Raw genomic sequence first — 24,240 nt, 5'->3', positions numbered from 1 at the left:
GCATTGATTCTGTCATTTCTATGACAAATGTACACCACGACCGAAAGCGCTTCTATAGAAAGCACAAGATTAATATTTTAAATTAATTAATTAATTAATTAATTAACAATATCCAACACCTATACGCACCCCCCTTTTCACTTTTTGTAGCATTATCACACGACGATTATTTATTGATACTAAATGATAATAAAGCTAAATACCATAAATTATTTGGCTAATATTTTTATCTCTCAATGGTCCACGTGTGGATGAAATCGGAGATGGCTTATTCCAAAGAATTGTTTCCTATAAATCTCGATTCCCACGTGGATATTAGAAATATTAAGATTCCAAAGTTTTGTTGGTTTCGATTACCGAATATTTCTTTAATAGGTATGTTGGTTTGTAAATGAATAAAAATAAAAAACAAAGATTCGAGTTCTATTGATTTAAATACAGAAATATTTCTTTTGAGTATAATTGGATTTGAATTAAATTCGTTTAACAAATAGATAATTTTTTTGTCAATCTACATAAGATAAATTTGACTCAAATTAATCAATTCAATAATTTTATTGATTAATTTAATTATAACTTTAAGTTATTTGATTTATTTTAAATTAGATTTTAAATAAATAAAAAAAGTTAGTTAACTCATAAATATATTTAATTAAAACATTAATCATATAGACTTATATAAGACATATCCAAGTTAATTATTAAAATGAGTTACTTGAATATTAAATATATTAAATGAGTTATACGATTTGGGTTTATGTTTTTTGACATTATTATTATTGGTATTGAGTTTTGATTGAACTATCTAGTAGACTAATTAGGTTTTAACACGATACAAACATGATTCATCGATACTGATGTTATCGCTATTTTTAAAACATAATTTATATATAAATACTAGAAAATAAGGATTTGAATTTTGTAAAACATATAAATATCTTTTTTAAAGAGTAAGTCGATTCATGTATGAGTGCTAAAAAAATTCAGAGTGTGGGTTTTACTAATTTAAACACGTAAATATCTCTAATTTTTACCCATAAATATTAATGTATTGAAAGATACCCTTAAAAGATATATTTATGCTTTTCAATTGGAATTTGAATTTTGTAAAACATATAAATATCTTTTTTAAAGAGTAAGTCGATTCATGTACGAGTGCTAAAAATTTCGTCATGTGGGTTTTACTAATTTAAACACATAAATATCTCTATTTTTTACCCATAAATATTCATGTATTGAAAGAAACCCTTAAAAGATATATTTATGCTTTACAATTGGCCTAGAGATATTTATGTATTGAAAGAAACCCTTAAAAGAGATATTTGTACATACAAACAAAGAAAATTTGGATACTTATTTTTTAATATTTATGTACAAATCAATCGTATTTTAGAAACTATTTTTTTTAAAGAAGCCATCCAATTACATCATTACTTTTCTAATGTATCTTACCATTTTATTATGATAATAAAATGTTAAAGTTATATTTTTAAAAAGAAATTATAAAATTTATTTTTTTTAATAATTAAACTTTTTAACCATTTTGAAATATAAATAATTTCCTCATTCCACTTATTAAACTTTGTGATGATACAATATTTACCATATATACATAGTTTGGCAAAAGGAAAAGTAGCAAAATTCTATTATAGGAAAATATTTCCAAAAATGGAAAAAGAAATAAAATAAAATAATACAAAAAAATATTTCACCTAAAATATAAGAAAATTGGAAAAAAAATTAATTTACATACCATCTTAGTTTTTTTGCTATCAATAATCTATCCAATAATTATGAGTCTATGCATGGAAATCCCCCCTTTCCTATTAATTATTATTATTTTTTCTCTACTTGATAGCACTCATTAGAAAAGTAATGATTACAAATATGGGTCCAAATCTTGTCTTGAAAATAAGTGAGTGAAAACCTTAGCCAATGATGGTGGGCACATTATGGAATGTGCACACATAAAATGAGACACTTTCTTTATTTGTCCACATCATATAAAAATTAAAATACATAAATATATTTTTATAAATGAAAGTATGTACATAAATGTATTTGATTATAATTAATAACCATTAACCACCAAACTATAAACCCCATTTAAAGAATTATTATGAGCCAATCATTTGTACAAATTCTGCCCCAATCATAACGCTAGGGCAATGCCTAGTCATCTTGAGTTTCTTGAATATTACATATTGTACCACTTAGATGTATTAATGTACAACCCATCATGAAGGGTATCCATTTCTAATCTCAATCTAGGCGTACACGTCAATCCATGTTATTTAATTAATCTTATATTTCAAACAAAAAAATATTGTAAAATTAATATGTGGAAATTCTTAACCTTAGGATTATGTAAAAAAATTCAAATGAAACGTGATGAAAAATATCATTTTACAGCTAATCGATAATGATAGAATCGACGAACTGTTAAAACATGTAGACAAGGATTGAACTCTGATTATAACGTCATTAGTTTTAATAGTAAAAGTAAAATTAAAAGATCGACAAGATATAAAATGACAAAAAGAAAGTTTTTACCTTAATAAATTTAAATACCAATTTGTGATATACAATAAGAATAGATTCGAGATAAAGATAAACAAATTAAGTTTGAGTATTACTTGTGTCATCCCGTTTTACTTTATTTATATGTGTAATTAAATAAAAGTTATTTTAATTTTTTTTTATTAATTCATAAAAATATCATAAAAATAAAATATAAAATTTTATAATATTTATTTATTTTACTTATTTTTAATGTAATTAAATTTTAAATTTTTTTAAAAATTAAATAATACAACTAGATACCTAATGTGAAATTTCCGTACCCATCACATTCTACTTATTTATTTATTTTTATAAAAAAAATTATTTAATTAAAACCATAGACAGCATCTACTACGCTGTTCACAAACCACATTCAATTGGCCATTAAATTAATCCAAAAGTTTTTAATGTTCCAAGTTTTTTTCCCTTGCTTTCCGAATACGTAGCCCTAAATCCAAGACAGTCGTAATCAGACAAATAAAAAACCGGGGCGGCTAAGATGATAAACTTCATCAGTCAACTTAGTAAATAATTAATCTTAATTAAGGTTCAGTCACAATTATTAAGGAAAAAAAAAGTAAATAATTTGAAAGGGCAACAGCCGCCCACGTGGCAGACGTCCAGGCCACGGTGTATTAATCCAAAACCTAGATGTATTAATGTACAACCCATCATGGGTATCCATTTCTAATCTCAATCTAGGCGTACACGTCAATCCATGTTATTTAATTAATCTTATATTTCAAACAAAAAAAATATTGTAAAATTAATATGTGGAAATTCTTAACCTTAGGATTATGTAAAAAAATTCAAATGAAATGTAATGAAAAATACCATTTTACAACTAATCGATAATGATAGAATTGACGAACTATTAAAACAGGTAGACAATGATTGAATTTTAATTATATAATATCATTACTTTTAATAATAAAAATAAAATTGAAAGACCAACAAGTTATAAAATGACAGGGAGAAAGTTTTTACGTTAATAAGTAATTCAAATACCAATTTGTTATATACAATAAGAGTAGACTTGAGATAAAAATAAACGAATTAGGTTCAAGTGTTACTTATGTTACCCCATTTTACCTTGTTTATATGTTTAATTAAATAAAAATTATTTTAATTTATTTTTTCTTAATTCAAAAAAATATCATAAAAATAAAGTATAAAATTTTATAATATTTATTTATTTTACTTATTTTTAATGTAATTAAATTTTAATTTTTTTAAAAAAATTAAATTTTAATTTTTTTAAAAAAATTAAATAATACAACTAGATACCTAATGCGAAAATCCCGTACCCATCACATTCTACTTATTTATTTATTTTTATAAAATAAAAAAATTATTTAAGTAAAACCATAGAAAACATCTACTACGATGTTCACAAACCACATTCAACTGGCCATTAAATTAATCCAAAAGTTTTTAATGTTCCAAGCTTTTTTCCCTTGCTTTCCGAATACGTAGCCCTAAATCCAAGACAGTCGCAATCAGACAAATAAAAAACCGGGGCGGCTAAGATGATAAACTTCATCAGTCAACTTTAGTAAATAATTAATCTTAATTAAGGTTCAGTCACAATTATCAAGGAAAAAAAAAAAGTAAATAGTTTGAAAGGGCAACAGCCGCCCACGTGGCAGACGTCCAGGCCACGGTGTACAGTGACATGTCATGCTAACTAGGGGCACCACGAGGAGATGGCTGGAGTGCTGGAGACAGTTCAGAACCCTGACCACTCATTTTTCTTCTTTGGAGGTGAGAATCGAGGAATAGACTTGGGAAGCTTCCTCTTCTATTATTATGGATATGGGTGTCTTAATTAAGTTGGTCTTAGTATTTGCTTAGTGGAGTCTGGTGAAACCGAGGAAAATGAGGAGAAAACTATGGGAGAAAGCGAGGGGAAAAAGTGAAGTGTTTGTGGGAAGTCAAGGATGGAATCTGATAAAATAAATAAATAAATTATTTTTATTATCACTTTATTGCAAAAAAATTGACTTGCTTGAAGGCATCTTTGCATGGGATTGGGGCCTCCTTTATTAATGTCATTGTCTTGGTAAACCCAATAAATAAAATGCATTAATTAAAGTTGAAGCATCTGCAAGATGCTAACAGGCTCTGTCTGGAACACATTAAAGGGTGGAAAAGTATTTGAAAAAAAGAAAATAAATAAATACATAGAAAATAATCCAAAATCTCATTTTTTTTTTCCTTTTTTCGAAGGAAAAAAAAGTAACAGAAAATGAAAAAAAAATGATAGGAATTGAAATTTAGGGATGTTAAGATTTTTAGGAATAAAATTTTATTTGAGAATTCAAATTGAAAAATAGTTTTATTTTTTGACTTATTCAATTTATGAAATTATTGTATATTTGTATATAATATACAAGTTTTTTGAAGTATTTTCTATATTTTTAATTTCTACTTCGAATGTAGAAAATAAATTAAACACTTCAAAATTTGTTTTAAAAAATAGTATATTTTGAACAATTTCTTTTATATTTTCAAGAATATTTATCAAATAAAATAGTATATGTTTCTAAATTTATTTTTTTATTTTTTATTTATCTTGTATCCACTTATTTCTTTCAAAAATTTCAAAATCCAATTGGAGTTAAAAGGAGTGGAAAATGAAAAATAACAAGGTGGGATAAAAGATTTTTGTTATTATTGTTTATATCTTATTTTTATAAAGAGAAAAATATATATATATTTGTATTGTTGCAAGAAATTGAAATTGAAATTGACATTATTTCTTATTGATAATTTTAGACCTTAATTATATTTAAACAAAGTCAACAAAGATTCATTCAAAGTCCAAAGTGTCAGTTAAAATTATAAAAGGAAGATAAGATTTCAATAAAAAATTGTAAATTCTATGTATAAATAAACATTCATGTGGGTGTGCACCCATATGATCCAAATAAACAAATTGTGAAAAGAAATAATGAATTTAAATTAAAAATATAAATATATTAATGTTTCGATTCCATATCCATCAAACAAAATGTTTTTACTCAAACGTGTTTTTAACCAAAGTATTTTTTTAAAAAGTTTTTTAGGAGAATTACATGTTAAGAGTCTATTTCACAGTAATTATAAGAAGGGTTTTTAGTTTTAAAAGTTTTTATTTTTTATTTTTTTTTAAAATAGATGTTTCAGTGAAATTTAGAAAACATTTTTAAAAATCTTAAAAATCATTCGTAATATTAAAAAATCACTTGTAGTATTTTATAGATAAATACTTTACAAGTGATTCTCTTAAAAACACTTTGAGATAAAATACTTGGAGTAAAATTATTGTCAAATACTCCCTAAAGTTTGTTTGACAATGATAGTAAGAAATGCTTTTAGTTTAATAAGTGTTTTTTTTTTAAAATTAGATGTTAGACAAAATTTAATAAATACTTTTAAAAATCTAAACAACCACTTATATCATTTTCTAAAAACACTTTAAGAGAAAATATTAATATAAAATACTTCAAGTGAAACTATCAAAACAACCTGAGTTTCTTTAGGAAACACTATAAGTAATTTTGCAATAAAATTTTCAAAATTTTAAAAGTTTTTTTCCTTTTTTTAATTATCCATTTGGTTTTTTAAATAAAACCTTATAAATCTGATAAAATATTTGTACATAGAATGAAATGGAATGATACTTTAGAGTGTGTTTAATAATAATTTTAAAAAAATATTTCTATTACTTATAATACTTTAAAATTTTTATTTTGAAGTATTACAAATATTAAAAACAATTCCTATAATCAATGTCAAAAGTTTAAGAAAGTAAAGCAGGTGGGGTGTTTTAGGGTTTATGTAAAATTTCTAAAATTTAGGTTGAGGTATGAAGAATGAAGAGGGGCAAGCTTATATAAAGAAATAAACCTCCAAATCCAAGCCAAACCCACAGGTTTGTATTGATGAGACTATTCCGCACTCCCAAATTCCAAAACAAGGAACACATTGCACAGTGTCGACCACAATTATTTTAATATACTCCACCTTCGTAGCCCATCAAAATCAATACCTCCCCCACTTTCTCTCTCATATTTTCCCAGGAAACAAACAAACTTTGCACCCTTTTCCCACATAAATCAAATGCAACCCACCTTCCCCCTCTCCCTTCCTCTTCATCTTCGTCTTCCAATCGCTCAAAAGCTTGATTCTAGGCTCTAGAGATTTTTGGGTTTTCGACATCTTCATGGGTACTGGTGTCTCCCTTCTTGCTTGTGAAAATGAAGGGTGTCCTTCTCGACCCAGGCTTGGAGATTTGCCTGAGGACTGTGTGGCTTTGGTACTGTCGTACTTGGATCCACCAGAAATTTGCAAATTGGCCAAGCTGAATCGGGCGTTTCGCGGGGCTTCTCGAGCTGATCTCGTTTGGGAGCCCAAGTTGCCCTCCAATTATTGTTTGGTTATCGAGAAAGTGTTTAAGGATTTTCCCAAAAATTTGTGTAAGAAAGAGATTTATGCCAGATTGTGTCAGCCTAACCCCTTTGATGGAGGCACAAAGGTACAAGTTCTTTTTCCTTTTATTTTCTCTTGTTGGGCTCTCAGAAAATATAAGGAAAAAAAAAAAAAAAAGGAATATCATTATCCTTGGATTTTTAAGTATTTGGGATTTCCTTTTATTTTCCTGGGTTTTCCCGGCAACCGAAGTGGGATGTGTTGTTTCCTATTTGATGATGACGAATTTGAGAATTTGGGTTTTCTTTTGCAGAAGGCTTGGCTGGATAAGAGAACAGGCGGTGTGTGTTTGTCAATCTCTTCAAAGGGATTAGCAATCACCGGAATCGATGATCGGAGATACTGGACCTACATTCCAACTGAAGAATCCAGGTGAGATTGATGGATTTCATTACGAATTCCTTGGAATAGAAATTTTTTATTGATTCGTTGAATTCCATTTCGTAAATGATTTTATCTGTTTGGATGCTAGTTTCTTTGATCTGCATAATAGTTGTTCTTCAACGTTGTTTGAACTTGTTATAAACCATTGCCAGATTCTATATCTTAGTTTTGGGTTCATTGACATGTTTAATATATCATTGATCCTGTTGAAGTGATTTCAAGAAATCAAAGAACACCTGCAATTGGGAAGGTTAAAAAATTTGGAATCTTGATGTTCATTTGTTTGTACTTGGATATCGAAAAAAATATCTTTCAGGTTTCTCACTTAAGAAAATAGACTTTTAGTTAGTTCCCATTGTGTACAGCCTGTAATCAACAAAAATAAATGAATTCAAGCAGTATCATTGATGTATGAAAACAAATAATAGATAAGAAAATAAAATGATGAGCAATTATTAAAAGAAGTAAATAATCTTTGGCACATTAATCAAGATGGAGCTTTTGAGTGGCTTGCATGTCTATGATGTCTATGTTTGATTTTGTCGATTGGTTAGGCTGCCAGTAAGGGGAGGGAGTACTTTTTCCTATCTCTTCTTGATGTTTATCTTTTTTTTGCTTTGAAGCGCACTTGAATACTTCCCGTGTACTTTGTGTGGCCTTTTTTGGCACTTATTAATTTATTGCTCTTTCGCCTATTCAAGAAAAACAAAGAGTGGCTTGCATTTGTTGATGATCATGCCATATGAACAACTTTAGCTTATGTCAAGTGTTGTGGAGAAGATTAGGGTTCATAATCAGTGTTGCTGCCTAATGCATTTAAGAAAGACTTGCAATAATTGATTGAAGATTGAAAAGAACAAAGCAGAAAAAGTGTATGGAAGAAAAGTTGTTGGTGTTTTAGCGTATGGTGATGGGAGTCCTAGATTCTGTTAATTGTTAAATAGAGATTAGAGGGCGACATAGCATTATTGGAAAGTTCGATTTGAAATGCAAATGTTTTTGGTTGAGAACATGTGAAAGCATATTAATAAATAAGAGGGCAATTTTATTCTTATGGCAATAGAAAGAGAACGGAAATTTTGAATCTTGAGAACCTTCTAATTTTCTTAATTTGTATTTAGTTTGCAAGACCTAAGTGTTCTAACTGCATGTTGGAATCAACCTACTAGGTGGATTTGAATTGTGATTTAGAAAGTTCTTGTTGATATCTGCCCATAAAGGAGCTTTAAATATGCAGTGTTTTGATGTTTGTTGAAATTATGCTTTCTGTTGCACATGTTCTTTTTCTCTATCAGTGGACTTGCTGTTGCAAGCATAGATCTTTCTTACCACTGCATTACAAGAAAAAATTTACTCCTGTTCACCTAGTGAAATGGGAGTACTTGAATTGATTTCTTCTCTCTGGGCATGTAGGTTCAACACTGTTGCATATGTTCAGCAAATCTGGTGGCTTGAGGTTGATGGGGAGGTCGATTTCCCATTTCCAGCAGGAACTTATAGCATATTCTTCAGGCTGCAGTTGGGGCGGGCTTCCAAGAGGCTTGGCCGTAGGATCTGTAACCCCGAGCACGTACATGGTTGGGACATAAAGCCAGTGCGTTTCCAGCTATGGACTTCAGATGGTCAACATGCCACATCTCAGTGTTTCTTGGATGAACCTGGAAGGTGGATTCAGTACCATGCAGCAGACTTTGTTGTTGATAACTCTAATGCACCAACAAAGATTAAATTCTCAATGACCCAGATCGATTGCACACACACCAAAGGTGGTCTTTGTGTAGACTCTGTTCTGATATACCCAAGAGAATTTAGGGAAAGGTTAAAGCATTTTTGAATCACACTTAACCTCTGTAGGTAGGAAGTTTTATGTTATAGAGGTAGGGCATTTCTAAAAGAAAACAGAATCAAATACTAGTTGGTTCTTTCTGGCCTTGAAATCATTTGTATGCACCAAAGGCTATTTGTAAATCTATATTTCTCTTAAGTAGCACCATCCTAGTTGTGTGTATTCCTTTTTCTCTCCATTGTCAATAGTTTCTTGTGAGGGACTTTGGGGAAGGGAGGCCAGTTGATATAAATTGAAGGAATCTGATTCTTTTCTTTTTAGGTTTTTTCTCCATGGTGCGAAGCAACAAAGTGCACCATCGGTTTTTTTAATTTTTTTTTTTCACAAATGTTGGCTTACCTCTCCCTAAAACTTGGTGCTTACCAAGTACGGCTCTAGGTGGATTATACATGTGAACCCACAATGCTACCCGGCTTTAGAGAGAAGAATAGGGAGAGAGCAGTAATATGCATGGGAAGCTGAGTGTTGGGAGCGGTCTAGGGAAATTGGTTGGTGGATTCTTCTTTTTAGGACAGTTTCGAGATTAGGAGCTCAAAGGAGATCTTTCTCTAGAAATTTCAAGCGTGCACAATTGAGAGAAAGGAGGATGATAGTTTGGTGTGGAATGCCGCCTGGCAAATTCTCCATCAAATCCTTCTACCTTCTACTCCAGGAAGAATTCATGGGTTACTTTGGAGGTGAGATTTTTTGCTTGGGAAGCTTCTTGGAAGAATTTTCAATACCAATCAGCTTAAAAGGAGGGAAAGGATTATGCCCAATAAATGTTATTTGTGTAAAAGAAATGGAGAATCTGGCATATTATCTGCTCCTTCGTTATCCTAAGCAAATGTATGCTATGACAGCTAATTTCTCTTTGTTTGATCTTTGATGTGACTTTAGGTTATGCATTCAATTAAGTTGGCATAGAAATCTTTTGGGTTAAGAAACGAAAAGGGTTTGGAGGGTCATTCCATTGTATGTGGTAGACTGTGTGGAAGGAGAGAAATTATAAATGTTAGTTCAAAGGAGAGTTTTTGTTTCTTTATCTTGCCTATTTCTTTGGGAATACACATTGGGTGTATTTTATTGAACCTTCTTGTAGGTGCAGGGAAAAAAAATACACACAATAATAGGCATCATTAGTATTATAAAATGCCGAATTGCCATTGGAATAGTGTTCGAGATGGAAATAGTTGTAATACTGGCTTCAAAAGATGATTCCGACAAACAAATGCATCGAAGTAGTAACTTGTAACTTGGTGGTCATGGTCGTACAATTTCTTCAGCAGCCCATTGCCTTGTTGAAATCACAAGCATCGCCCTGGTTCTGCAGCGTTTTGTTGCATCTACAAACAAAACCGATTCATGCTTCTGGGAAATACTGTGATTTTTTGATACACCTACAATAAATTCCTGGGCCTAAAATAAAATCAAAATTACAAGTGAAACTTCAAAGGTTGTATTGCTCATCAATATACCATTTATATTCCTGACATTGTTACATTTGCTTCTACAAGCCTACCAACAACTATTAGTCTATTATAACTAGAGCAGTATACCACCCTGAGACCCCATCAAAACTTCTTTAAGAAGATCCTGTACAAACTGTGTTGAGCCACCAGCCCAATATCGTAGACCACCCAAAAAACTAAAACCTCCAAAATGAACTACTTATGCCTTCCAGCCATATTCCATGCTCTCCTGGTCAGCATTGAAGACATCATTCTCATAGAGCCCGTGGGCCACATCCTGGACCGCTTCAGGCACTGGCAAATCTGGTTCCCTCTTTACGAGGCCATTGTTCTCACTAGTCCCAGAAGACTTGCTGCTTGACGCAGCTTTAAAGCTTTTGTCCCTCCCGACAAAACTGCCCAACACATTTGCTGGGGAGGCCACAGCTGCAGTGCTGTCTCTACAACCTAGCTCATTCCGAACGACACTAGTTCCCCTGGCCTTTTTAGGTAAGCCACCAATTGTACTTGTATTAATGCCGCATAAGACTTCTTCCTCACCCCCATTTGAATTGTGCAACCCTTTTGCTCTGTTGTTGTTCATCATCTCCTGAAGTAACTTCTGGATCATGCAATGCTGCGTATTTTGACTGCCTTGAGAAGAATGGACACTCGAGGAGGAATTAACTGGTGGGGGGATCTGGATGAGTCCAGGACTTGAGGATTTAGGGCGCTGAACAGGTAAAGAAGATGCACCTGGGATAGAACTGTTGAACAAACAAGGTTCCCGTTTCACTGTGCTTGAATTTGAGTTCAAGGAGCTTTGTCGCATCATTTTCTGGTACCGAGTGGTCAGTGCAAGTGCTCCCTCTTCTGAGCCTGTCATAAGCCCACTGGAGATATCCCTCAAATTAGAAGCCCTGTTGCTCAGGGAATCTTGACCACTCTCTGGCTGCTCCCCGTGATGCAGTTGTTTTTTCTTAATCTTGACTGTGGTTGCTTCCCGAGGATAATTTTTCAAGCTCTCTGAAAATGAGCATTGGCAACAGATATAACTTGTAAGAATCAATAACGCAATAACTTCACTGAATAACAAGGTCGATAGGCAAATTTTAATTAATTAATGAATTTAATTTTGTTCCTTGGTGTTGTACAATGTTATGCTCCATTTATATGCGGTAACACAAAGGGTAATAAATGAGAACACGCATGGTTGCCAAGCTACTCTAGGATTTAAATATTTTCCCCATTTTTTGTCTTCTTGAACACAAAAATGGTGCACCAGTTTCAAGTGATAGGAAGATCCAAGTGGATGTTATAGTCACCAACTTCATGTCCACAGCAATAAAACACAGATAGGATTATTCTTTTATGTGATTTTAGGAAGAAAAAAACACAAAACAAAATGTAGAAACCACATGTTACAAGATGGCATCAGGAGACAGGGAAGCGGTGAACCACATTCACAAAGCTATATAAACTAAAAAGCTATAATTTTCCTCTGATGCCAGCCAAATCACATCTAGAAAGTAAACAAGCAAAAAGTTGCATTACAAGAAGCCTGAAGTTGTATTTAATAAAAAGGCCCTTGAAGATGGGAAATTTAAGGGCAACCCTGAAGGCTAGATGAAATGAAAAGATATTTCCTAGTATTAACAAGCAGAATAAGTTACCGATTGGCCCAATGTTGCTATCCCTCACAAAAATCATCAAGTCTTTCATACTATCAACGACCTCAGCTATCTGTTAAGATTTACAATTGAAAAGTATAAAAACACAAAAGAGATATATATGAGAAAATGCTCCAGATTCAAACAAAAGGAACTGCTCAGGTTTACCTGCAAGCATCGAACATATCTTTTTGAAAATCCCAACTCATCTACCAACTGCAACTCCAAATTTCTTGCAAGTTGATGCCCAGCTCTCAGAAACCTACAACAAAATACTTGGTAAAAGTCCAGATCAAGTTTTAACTGTATTAATATGGTCTTGCCTTTTTCTCCTTAAGATAAAGTATGATATTAGCAAACTCTGACCCAATGTCACCAGCCCAGCCATACATTTTAGACAAGTCTTCCACTAAAAACTTGTATAATCCAAATTCAAACTAATTATAAATTCTGACTTTAAGAAGATTTCCTGCCATGATCTGTTGGCATAACCTTGTCTTTTCATGAGAACCAGGTGATCCAGTGACCACATAGAGACCCATAGACAAGGGAATCAAAGGAAAAAATTCAAGCAGATTGCATAGAGGGTTTATTCGTACATGTGGGAACATTTCAGACTACCTATGAAAATGAAATTATTCTATGGTATTTCACATGGCATTTTAAACGAGTCCTTCTGTTTTTTATACAGCATTTGTAATGAGGATTTTGCAATATGCGTAAGATCATTGTAAGATTTCTTGAAATAGCATATGCTTTTCTATGTTCTGTCTTTTGGGGAAAATCCCTTTTTCATGGCTTTTGTTTAACCAAAAATATCCCCTTGACAGCCTTTGAACATGGTTTGGCAGCTCCTCTATCCAAGCAGCGGCTCCTTTCAAACAGCCATGAGGAATAAAATACGTTGCTATCCTGTGATATAAGTTTGTTGGACCATGTAGCAGCAAAGTGCACCCAAAGTTGTTACCAATTTTAATTTGGGTAAATTGCAAAATTCGCCCCTGTACCATGGTTCAATTTAGTTCCTAAACCTTTTTTTGAAGTAATGTCACCCTCAAACTATTCCCAAATGTTAAATAGATCCATCTATTCAGGATTTCCATAAGACTGGATGGAGAAGTACACATGCTAGTCATCTCGGCACCACATGCAATTTAAGCATAATTATAGTTTTATATTTAATAGATTTTGTTTGGTAAAAAGAAAAAATAAAATAAAAAACCGTAAAGCTGAAGGTTGAGGAGACACCATCACTAGAAGCCCTAAACAAACTACTTACAACTCTACCTACAAACAAGGAAATCACAGAAATCATATTGACACAGGATATTGGTCTCTAGGTTTGAAATCAAGTCATGAATTTATCAATATATGCAAAGGTACTGAAATTTCTGGGTTTTTTGTTACACTGAGTTTGAACAATTGTTATTAACTCCATATGTGGGTGGGTTTTTTTGTTATACTGTGTTTGAACAATTGTTATTAACTCATATGTGGGTTTGGATTTTAGAATGAGCTGGTTAATTTGTATGTAAAAAGTTGATTGTATGACTGATATTGGAAGAATTCCATCTAATTTTACTGTCAATAATTTTTAGGGTTTATCATTAAATTAGGTTTTCAAAATAGAGTTTTTCATTGGATTAATTAGTAAATGGTATTATTTTTGGAGTTTTAATAGGCCCTAGGCACCATTCAATCTTCAATTTTTTGTGGTTTGTTCCAACCTTCAATCTTCAATCCTTACTCTTTTTCCTTCCTCTTTTCACTAAACAGAACCTATCATGCAGTGCCCAGATAACAAGCATGTGTGCTTCTCCATCCATAGTAACAGAAATCCCTGACATAAGAATCTATTTGACACATTGGGGAAAATTCAAGGTTGACATTGCTTCAAAAAAGGTTTAGGAACCACATTGAAACAGGGTGAAAGCAGAGGGGTGAATTTTCTAATTTATCCCTTTAACTTTTAGATGCTTATTCCTGGTTTATGACAGCAGCCATTAACATGAAGGAAGCTGAAGCCTCTATAACATTTCCTCCACTAAAGGCCCTCAAATGAAATTAAAAACAGTTATTAGAGAGTTACCCATGGCTGAACGCAATTACAAATATAACATATGCATGTATGAGGTAGCAAGCCGATTTAATATAACCTTAGGAAATCATGTTTTAAGAAAATAAAACAAACATGGGGGTGTTAAACAAAACTCACCTATTGCAATTTACTAGCAAATCTTGTGCACAAAACCCATCAGATTTACTTCCATTCATTGTGGTTTGATATTTCTGGGCAGCATGAACTAACTGATTAACCTGCAAATGAGAGCACATGTTTAAGGAATGTAAGTTACAACTTACAATAGGGTTGCAGCCAGTAGCAAGATATGTTAAATTCAAGGACTTCCATAACAAAATGGTTATACCAAGTACCTTCAGTAACCTTTCCAGGACTGAGGAACAATTAATCAAAAAGTAGCAGTGAATTATCTATTTAAAATTAATACATTGCTTCTTGGTTGAAACCTGATCCTAATGCACACACTAATTTCCATCTTCTGGTTTCAATCTGGTCCAGAAAATAGGAACGATGATTGTAATGCTCAACCAAAAATGACAAATTGATTAAAGGTTCTTCCATTAATATCAAGAAGAATGGTAGCTGGAAAGGTCAAAATAATGATATTCCAATCAATTTGGAAAGGAAGCACAGAATTTAGCAACTGAAGAACTTCTGAAAATATAAATTTGAGGAGCTAGTACTTTGACCTTTGTGGAACTGGACTATGTCACAAAGACAAGTAGGAGAAAATCATCTGATCAATACCTGAGGTGCAACCAACTGACGAGGCAAAAGTTCTTCATGACGCCTTGTGCAAAACTCCCAAGACAGTATCTAAGGTAATAAAGGGTTAACAAGATAAGTAAGATATCATTGTAAGCAAAAGTCACCAATAAATACCGGACATTTAATAATATAACCTACCAGTTTTATATGCAACAGCAGTTTAACTAACCTTCAAATCATGAGTGAAAATAATGCGAAGTTGACCCTCACGAACAACGCGAAGTTGCTCATAGACACTCTCCTGAACTGCTTTTCCATATTCTAACATCATTAATCCAGAAGAGAATCTACTTTCATGAGGCAAATCTACGAACAAAAGCTCATCGATAACACCACTCTCAAAGTTTATTTTAATAAGCCGAGGAAGCACTTCAAAAATTGCCTCTGCATAGAAGAAATAGATAAAGAAAGACGTTATATACTCGCAGATTAAAGAGAATTTCAATGATCATAACAACTCTAGCTAAAATGGAACGTAAAAAGTTAAGATCAATGAGTCAGCCAACACAGAGTGACTGTATGGTTATTAAGGTGTACCACAAATGAAGCACATACATACAGATCAAAGTACATATGGGTAAGACCTGTTATTTTACACCTACAAATAAACATTGTTATAGGACCTGAATAGGAAAATTTTAGTAGTCCAGAAAAATCAAAATACAGAAGGCAAATGTTGCCTGCCTGTCCAAACCACAATTAGTAATGCTTCTGGTCAAAGAAGTGGCCAGAATTAGATATCAATCTCAGTTTATTGATCATTACAGCTGGACTAGTTAACCAAGCTGGGAAACCCTGGAGTGGTTACCTGCTGGAAGTACCTAGAAGATGAATGCTAGCACCCTAGCTATTAGAGGGTGCAGCATGGGCATGTGAGATAACAGCTTGTGCCCCACATGGCCTAATGCATGTTGGTGGTGGCATGCCTAAACATAGACAAGGTGATGTTGCTTGGAAAACATATTCATGGCAGAGGTAGCGGCTGTAAATGATGTGCGTTGTTGGGAACTTGGCAGCATCATCCTTGAGGGATCAAAGCAGGTTGAGTGGCACAAATCACAGCAAGGTTGTGTGTGGTAGGCAGCAGGGGGTGATGCAAGGGCACACAACATTACCAGCACACATTGCATGACTTGCTGGCATGACGTCTAGAAATGGCATAGCACACTCACATAGGTTGACATGGTGAGTGTTCGGTGTTGGTGCTTTGATAGGTTCCCTAAGTTGCTAGAGACCTAAGAAGAATTTTCCAAGTAATGGGGTATTTTTTTAAATTCTCTCATTAGAGAAAATACATTATACCTACAGAAGCACCCTTGATATCTCGTCCAAATAGGTTGAAAATGGTCGAAATGCTCTTTAGGGATGGAGTGATAGTCTCAATTGGGGTAACGTAAGGATGTGGGCTATAGCATGGCACAGGCACACCTGAGACTGTAGTTTTAAAAGATGCTCTTAAAGCACGCCTAGGCCTAAGGCACAACCACTACTTAGTTATAGCACCTCCCTTGCTAAGGGATGTGCCTTGTTGGAAAGGTATGCCTCATCAACATTCTTTTCCCTTTTAAACAATTTTATCATTGAAATTTCTAATCGCATATTGAAATTTACTACTTTTTTGTTGAATGCTTTTTTGAATATTTGGAATCTTAAATTTTTTAACAATTGGATTAGATTTTGGATCATATTTTATAAAATTGATATGCATCCTATGTCATGTTTCTCTTGGCTCCGGTGCTCGTCTTATGTTGCACCTTGTGCCCAAGTTCTAGTAGACTTTTGTGCCTTAGGTGTGTCTTACACCTTTTAAAACTATGCTTAAGACACAAAGACTTTCCACAAACAAGTGCAAGGCTCCATGAGGACTTTCACACACCCAAGTGCACAATAGCTTAGGTAAGGGATAGGGGCATGAAACATAGCAGATGTGCATTGTGTAGCTAAGACAAGACAGGTTGTTAGCAACTTGATGCATGGATTGAACATGGGCAATGCTATATGCATGAAGCTTGGGCACAACCAAAGTCATGAGACACTAAAACACAAGATGAAAGGCTCTCACGCTAAGCAAGTGTTGGCTTGACAAGGCACACATGAGTACGTGAGTGCACGCATGCAAACCCAAGGAGGAGAAGCATGCAAGACATTTGGGACTGGTTAGTTGAGATGTGAGGATACTTACTAAGATGTCTAGTGCATGGAGATGTTACCCCTGTTCATAAACAAACATAGGGTAACTATTCCATGGAGAAGTGACTCCCTATTCATCAGCAGACATGGAGGTGTGTTGCAGAGACGCATGGGCCTCTTGGTAGTACCTGATGGAGGGTCAAAGTGTGTGGGACACCTAGCAACACCTGAGGAGAAGTTGTGAACAAGGAGGAACTACCAAGACATGGCAAAACATGGGCTGGGTCTCTAAAATGTGAGTTACTTAAAAGTAACTAATGTCCTCTGGTTGCTTATAAATATCCTATTGTACATGTAACAAAGAGAGAGAAAGAGCGAGAGAGAGAGAGAGAGAGAGATAAAGTTTTTGCATAGGCTTATTGTTTACTTGTCAGCCTTGGTTTCTTGTATTGTGTGAGGAATAATACATGTTGGGAAGTGATTTCCTGCCAGTTGCTTATGTTCATTGTGTGTATTGGCTAATATGAGTCTTAGCACCATCACAAGAAAAAAAAATTTGTGGCAATGAATTCTTCTGACAATGAACCTCTCTCACACCAAGACAAGTACATGAAATGTCTTTTCATTAAAGAGAATAATAGCAATAACAACCACACAATTTAATAAGGTGATAACTTCTAGAGTGAAGATACTGGACAAAAACATGTGACTCAGAAATCAGTCTTCATGTTAAAACTTCAGTTTTCCTCTTCCAAGAGCAGTTCAAAAGTTAAGGGTTGATTTATAGTGAAGCACTGTAGCTGATACCAGGATCAGCATCCACTGGAGGCAAGACACCTCAACCAAGATTTCCAGCTTGAACTTCCATTTTTCTCTTAACAGGACCAGAACTTACAATAAGAAAATAATATACTGCAAATATGAATGCCGGAGGCTAACAACATAGTTTCAGTGGATAAATTGAACGTTTGTACATACACTTCTTGTTGGATGCAGTACATCTACCAGACAAGGGAGTCAAGCCCTTTAATTATGGCAATCAATAATATTCTCTCAAATAAATTTGAAAACAAAATAGCTGAAAGTGCAAGTAACAACAAAATTTGGATATCATTAATCAATAAAACCAGACACAATGCCGAACATCAATGAAAAAGAAATAGCACTAATGATGGCTAAGAATACTAGAACTAGAAGGCAAAAGATAAAGAAATCTCCATTTTTGGAGAAAAACAATCTGGACCACTGATTTGCTTACCAAATCCCCTCCCTGATCTAGAACCACAAATGTCACACTGCCATGTATCCTGAAAGTAACAAAAAGAGCAACACAGTTTGAACATTTTGAGGTAACAACACCAGTATTGGCCTACTGTAAATAGGTAGGATTGTCATGTGGGAAATGAAAAATGGAACTCACAGATAAGATGATAAGATGTAACATATGAAGGAAATAATAACTTGCATAGAAACAAGTTTCAAATGGAATGAGAAGACTGATTGTATTTAAAATCTAAAACTTCAAAATTAGGAAAAAAAAAAAAGGATAAGAAAACTTTGTCATTCAAAAGAAATCATTGGTGGAAAATGGATGCTGTCAGTTATAGTGTGCATTCTTGTGTATCATCAACGTTATTGCTAGGACAAGAGAAGAGCTTATAAACTTTATTGCAAGACCAAGATAAGAGCCAATGCACATTCACACCTAATTTATACATGCATAAGAATATATAACACTATAACTTAAGCGAATCGCTAATATAACCATAAGAGAAAAAAGAATCTAAAGAAAATTATCTTTCAACATAATTATCTTCAACTTAAACCACTAAATATCTTTCAATAAAATTATTTTTCAAATGCCATGTTATATTTATTTCTACAAAAAAAGAAAGAAAACTTACAGTAAAACCTGGGAAGATATGAGCATGCTAGAAAGGAAGTTCTGAAAGATAAAAGTGCTAGAAAGAAAACAGTAAGAAGTACAATAATTTGTATATGTTACATCAAAGTTACAATGTAAAGGATATTTATGAACTGGTTAGAATAAAGTAATAAATACAAGGATGCGCATATATCATGTTATGTGCATGAAAGTGACAGCATATGCCATCAGGTTTGGTGAAGTCTGGACTCCAATGGGGATCCCACATAGAACTGGTTCAAGTCTTTCTATGAGCTCCAATATGGTCCTCGACCCCCTACTGCAGATCTAACAATTAACTAGACACACAATCAATCATAAAGGAAAAGAAATAATAAAAATGAGACACAGAAAGGCAAGCATGTACAAAAGAACAGCATTTTAGCTTGTGCAAAAATGGATCCTTATAAGGTCATAGGTTATGATAGATTTCTACAACTAAGTAGGCATGAGAACTGACCAATGTGCTGTAAATGCGTACAAAGCCATACATCTTTCATTAGTACCAAAAAGAAAAATGTGTCAGTGGCATGAGAACTGACCATAGCTGACTGAGGAAAAACACCTTCGGCATGATGTCCAACATTATCATACAAAGATAAACACCACCTTTTCTTGGCACAAGGAGAATAATACTCCGCTACAAATTTCCTCCAGTAGGAAATGGCATTGTCCTATAGAAGAAAAAAAATAACATTTAAACCATATCTAAGGACAAATCAAGGAATAGACTACTGAAACAAAAGCAGAAGCATGAAGAATAGAAATAAACTTCTGATGCCAGGAAATCTCCACAAATAAACAGCCAAGGAAAAAGAAGAAACCGTCATTTGAAAATGACAAATAATGATAATAATAACAACAATAACCATGAAATCATAACCATCATTTGAAGACTATGTTGATTAAACCAACAACTCACAGGTGGTCGATGCCGCTGATGATACATGTACTGCATTAGTCGGCGAGAACATATACCAGAATCAGAGGGGCGCATGGCAGATACTTCATGTGTACCCTGCTGCTGCAGCTGGTTCCTCATTTGTTGCTGCTGTTGTTGCATGTCAACGCCTTGCAACTGTTGAATAGACTGCAAAATCTTTTGATGCTGCTGATTTCGCATTTTATGCTGCTGAATCCAGGCTTGTAGGTGCGGATTATGACCTTGCAATTGCAAAGAGTCCTTCCTCTGCAGCAGTTGTTGAATTATCTGCTGGTGCAGAAAATCTTCTTCCTGGACTTCTAGTCTGGGTTTTTTAGGCATCTGGGTAGAATTATCAGGCTCCTGTTTTATGCCAGTAAGAAGTGAAAGGTAATGTGTTTGAGATGGTGGCTGAGATGTAGCATTAACAACTCCTAGTTGCTGTTGCTGCTGCTGCTGCCTTTTCCACACTTGTCTGCAATTTTTGTCTAGAGGAGATGTCTGTTCCATTGCGGAGGAATCATCAATACCAGAAGAGCCTGAAATGCTTAGATTATGTGATGAGAATGACATAGGAGATGAGGGTAAGCTAAGGTAGGACTCCATGTTGGTGCTAGCGCTTCTCCACGATTGGGGACCTCCAGAAAGTAACAAGTTGGCATCTGTGGACAAAGAATCTATTATCAAAGAACTTGCCCAAACACTCAGACTTGAGTTCATTGTGTTATTTGGGTCCATGTTCCTGGAAACCAAAACCACATTCAAAACTGCATGTGTAGGAATGGAATTAGACAAGTTACCAAACAATGCAACTCAAAGACTGACCATCTTTTTGGAAGAAGCTGTTAGAGATGGTGGACCTTGGAATGCCTCCAGCCACCCACTCAGGTCCCACCAGAGGTGCTGCCAATTGGCTATTGGAATCTAAGTAGGTCTCCAAGTAGGCATCCAGAGCCATCCCTAGCAGCATTTTAGATGATAAAAACAAGCGTCAATTGAATTAACAGACGAACCTCAGATGAATTTGTGAATAAACAACTCATAGTGGAACAACCTCAGATGAATTTGTGAATAAAGAACTCATAGTGGAACAGCACCAAATCAAACAACCGCCTAAAATCTATTTGCACAGTGGCAGCAAAGAGAGGAAAAAAAATTATGCATCACTTTCTTACCAATCTAAGCATCAGTAGAGAAACGAACAAATAAACTAGGACTCGATCACAATCAACTCATGTTAGAAGGTCAAGCTAAAATTTTCCAAATTTTCTGGCCTCTGCCTGTTTTGGCAGAAAATAGATCCAAAAATTTTCTCTACGACTCAATTCATTTTGCGAATAATTTTACAGTAAAACTTAGGAAAAACCTATTCTCTTGAGTTAGTTTTTCTCTTTAGACCTGAATTTTTCATTTTCCTTCAGAAATGTTTGCTTTAAAAACATATTCCATCAAAACAAATAGACAAGAATCTCCACAACTATTAGCGTGCAGAAGATATGTGAATAACAAGAAAGACTTGCAGAAACTATATATATATACCCAAACCTCCAAAAGGGAAAAAGAAAAACCAACCAAAAAGTAATACAACTCAAAATGAAAAATCAAACAAATAGTAATCATATATATATATATATATATATATAAACCTACAAAAGGGAAAAGGAAGAGGAAAAAAAAATCACCAAAAAAAAAAAGGGGAAAGAAAAATCAAACAAACAGTAATCCTATGTGTGTGTGTATACACTGCAACAGCAGCCAACAAAGGCCAATAAAAGCTGAATTTTACAGGATTCCTTCTTATTGAATCCATATTTTCAGTAAATTTAAAGGAATTCATCGTTTAATAACTAATCCTAAACATCGTTACATCCGCCTAGGTCTAACCACGTAAACCAAACTAAAAGCAACAAAAGAACACATGTCAAATCAATCACGAAACCACATGAATCACATGAGTCAAAACTCCACGCAACAACTTAACCTGACCTGTTTGGCTGCCAAGAAAATAAAAAACAGACGAACAAACAGAAATTCTAAACTTCCGGCTTGGAAAATAAAAAACTCGCCTCGTCCCAGTCAAACAGTTCCATTTGGTCAGAAATTAGAATCAAAGACCCGAAACGTCAGTTCCAGTGCTTTTTCTCACATTTTCTCAGCAACTAAACACACCGCTAAACACACCGTCAAAGAAAAACAATGGTATTCTTTCTCACTGTCTAAAACAACTACAGGTAAATATTTTAAAAGATCAGACTCAAACATAGCACCGGATTAACCCCAACCTCCGTTTTTTCTCGAGAAAATTGCGGATAAAAAAAACAAAATTTACGAATTTTCATTTCATGCCCCTTATTTTCGGAAAATGAAGGGTGACGACAACCTCAATGAAGTTTCCAACTCTTAATTTCTCTACTTTTTTTTCTCACATTTTCTCGGCAACCAAACAAGAAAACTTTTAAACATAGGACAAAGAAAAGAAACTGCACGTCAGTATTCTCGATGTCCGAGAACTACCACAAAGGGAAAAAAAATGAAGATATAAAAAAAAATAGAAGGATCAGAAAAGGTGGAAAAGAATGAGAAAAATGCTAACCCTAGGAGTGAAGCGAACAAAGGTGGTGTGGATTTGTACGGAACCGCCATTGCGGGGATGTTCGGTGAGGTTTATATAGGAAGTTCGCGGGAAGAAGTAGAGTGAGCGAGACAGTGACCGGCTGCACCGGTTGCTGGTAATGCTCAAGCATGGAGGTCCGCTGAGTGTTTTGGACACGCGTCAATGTGGGGTCAGCCACGTACTCCTGTTGAGATTCGAGCGTGGCAGATGATCTTGTCTCCCTCTCTTATATCCATTTGCCCTAAGATTTTGTGGATTATTACTATATTACCACTGCCCCGCCCTTGAGTTCAAAGGTGACGTCAGGGGTTGGTAGAGTTTTCTCAAAGCTGGCCTAAGCAAAGAAGGACAGAGCCACAGTGCGTAGAGCTGAGTGCATGGTATCGGAGCCTGGAGGACAGCCCTCAATGCCCTTTGAACTTTGTGGGCAGCGGGAAATGAGTCAGGCTAAGCCTCTGAGGCACCCTGGTCATCCTGAACCTTCCAGTTAAGGCATTAAGGCAACAGCCTCAGTTTTGGGGCTAGGGGTTACCCTTAAGTTTTAGGACTGGTAAGTTGTGCCAGTCTAAAAGTTTCACGGTCAAGCCCTACACGTTTTAAGTCCTTTCAATTCAAGTACCTGGTAGTGAAATCTGCGGTTGGTGTACTTTCATAGTTATCAAATAAGGCCAAGAGTTCAAATTTGTCATATCGGGGATCACCAGAAAATTTGATTAACAATATTTTAGTTTCACGGAAAAGCTTATTTAATATTAAGAACGAAAAACAGAAACTTACTAAACAAATAAACTTGTACTCGATCCCCAATAATTTTGTTTGCAAAGTCAAAAAATAGTTAAGACTGCCTCTGATTTCAATCAGATAGGGGTGTGAGAAATAAGAGCCCTCTCTTCTACTACTGATATAAATTGAATAGTGAGCACAATGGAGGGAAGGGGATGGGGCCGCACCTTCCCAATGTACCGAATGTGGGTTTGGTACTTTCCTGACTGAACCGTATCAGACGTATTTTAAAACAATAATAATAATAATTAGTGAGAGTATTTGCCAGAGTCCAACGCAACAGCACTTTGGGGTCGGGGTTTGCAGATCATCCATGTGTAGAGGAAAATTGCTGTGTCTGAGACATATGATGCACCAAATTTTACATCATATCCAAATTCTATCCAGATTGATTAAGTAGCTCCATTCGAAGATGAAATCTAATAGATTGTACTTCGAGTTTTGATTTAAACCAGCTTTTTCGGTGATTAAAATATCCATTTTTGCCTCTTTGTTCTTTCCAAACTATGGTTGGAAATGACCCTTCTGAATATGTGTTTTATTTTTGAAAACTTAAAAAAAAAAATTATGATTTTTAATTGGTATAAAAAAAAAAAGAATATTTAGAAAAAATAATTTAAAAATAAACCTAGAAAGCATTTTATGGTTGCAAAA

At 34.2% G+C, this 24,240-nt stretch overlaps 2 protein-coding genes across 8 annotated transcripts; one reads left to right on the top strand and one right to left on the bottom strand.

Annotated features, from left to right (window-relative positions):
* The first annotated feature begins 6,484 nt into the window (after positions 1-6,484).
* LOC117931123 (F-box protein PP2-A12) lies at positions 6,485-10,284 on the top strand. The gene is made up of 3 exons (XM_034852019.1): positions 6,485-7,081; positions 7,289-7,407; positions 8,833-10,284. The coding sequence occupies exons 1-3, from the start codon at positions 6,770-6,772 to the stop codon at positions 9,251-9,253; spliced, it is 852 nt and encodes a 283-aa protein (XP_034707910.1). The 5' UTR covers positions 6,485-6,769; the 3' UTR covers positions 9,254-10,284.
* Positions 10,285-10,680: 396 nt separating this feature from the next.
* LOC117931089 (probable transcriptional regulator SLK2) lies at positions 10,681-22,895 on the bottom strand. Of its 7 annotated transcripts, none has more exons than XM_034851972.1 (11): positions 22,783-22,840; positions 21,015-21,149; positions 20,190-20,851; positions 19,810-19,941; positions 18,602-18,650; positions 15,383-15,597; positions 15,193-15,261; positions 14,581-14,681; positions 12,534-12,627; positions 12,369-12,438; positions 10,681-11,721 (listed from the first exon to the last, which is right to left on the bottom strand). In XM_034851972.1, exons 2-11 carry the CDS (start codon positions 21,145-21,147, stop codon positions 10,916-10,918), a joined length of 2,331 nt encoding a protein of 776 aa, XP_034707863.1. In that variant the 5' UTR covers positions 21,148-21,149; positions 22,783-22,840; the 3' UTR covers positions 10,681-10,915. The 7 variants fall into 7 exon arrangements, with proteins under 7 accessions (XP_034707863.1, XP_034707855.1, XP_034707878.1 ...); XM_034851964.1 differs by lacking the exon at positions 22,783-22,840 and adding an exon at positions 22,256-22,772; XM_034851987.1 differs by lacking the exon at positions 21,015-21,149 and having other exon boundaries at positions 22,783-22,895.
* Between the last annotated feature and the right edge of the window lie 1,345 nt (positions 22,896-24,240).

Source organism: Vitis riparia, chromosome 2, assembly GCF_004353265.1.
Source record: "Vitis riparia cultivar Riparia Gloire de Montpellier isolate 1030 chromosome 2, EGFV_Vit.rip_1.0, whole genome shotgun sequence".
Taxonomy (NCBI): domain Eukaryota; kingdom Viridiplantae; phylum Streptophyta; class Magnoliopsida; order Vitales; family Vitaceae; genus Vitis; species Vitis riparia.
The sequence above is the reverse complement of the archived record's forward strand: the minus strand, read 5'-3'. Positions and strand labels throughout refer to the sequence as shown.

What these genes read in the sequence shown, in the direction of transcription:
- LOC117931123 (XM_034852019.1), top strand. Translation starts at nt 6,770, where the DNA reads ATGGGTACTGGTGTCTCCCTTCTTGCTTGTGAAAATGAAGGGTGTCCT. An exon ending in CCTTTGATGGAGGCACAAAG is followed by an intron (nt 7,082 to 7,288) that starts GTACAAGTTCTT and finishes TTTCTTTTGCAG; the next exon opens with AAGGCTTGGCTGGATAAGAG. An exon ending in ATTCCAACTGAAGAATCCAG is followed by an intron (nt 7,408 to 8,832) that starts GTGAGATTGATG and finishes CTGGGCATGTAG; the next exon opens with GTTCAACACTGTTGCATATG.
- LOC117931089 (XM_034851956.1), bottom strand. Translation starts at nt 21,159, where the DNA reads ATGCTGCTAGGGATGGCTCTGGATGCCTACTTGGAGACCTACTTAGAT. An exon ending in TAGATCAGGGAGGGGATTTG is followed by an intron (nt 15,598 to 18,601) that starts GTAAGCAAATCA and finishes TCTTCTATGCAG; the next exon opens with AGGCAATTTTTGAAGTGCTT. An exon ending in TTGCTAGTAAATTGCAATAG is followed by an intron (nt 12,628 to 14,580) that starts GTGAGTTTTGTT and finishes ATTTTGTTGTAG; the next exon opens with GTTTCTGAGAGCTGGGCATC.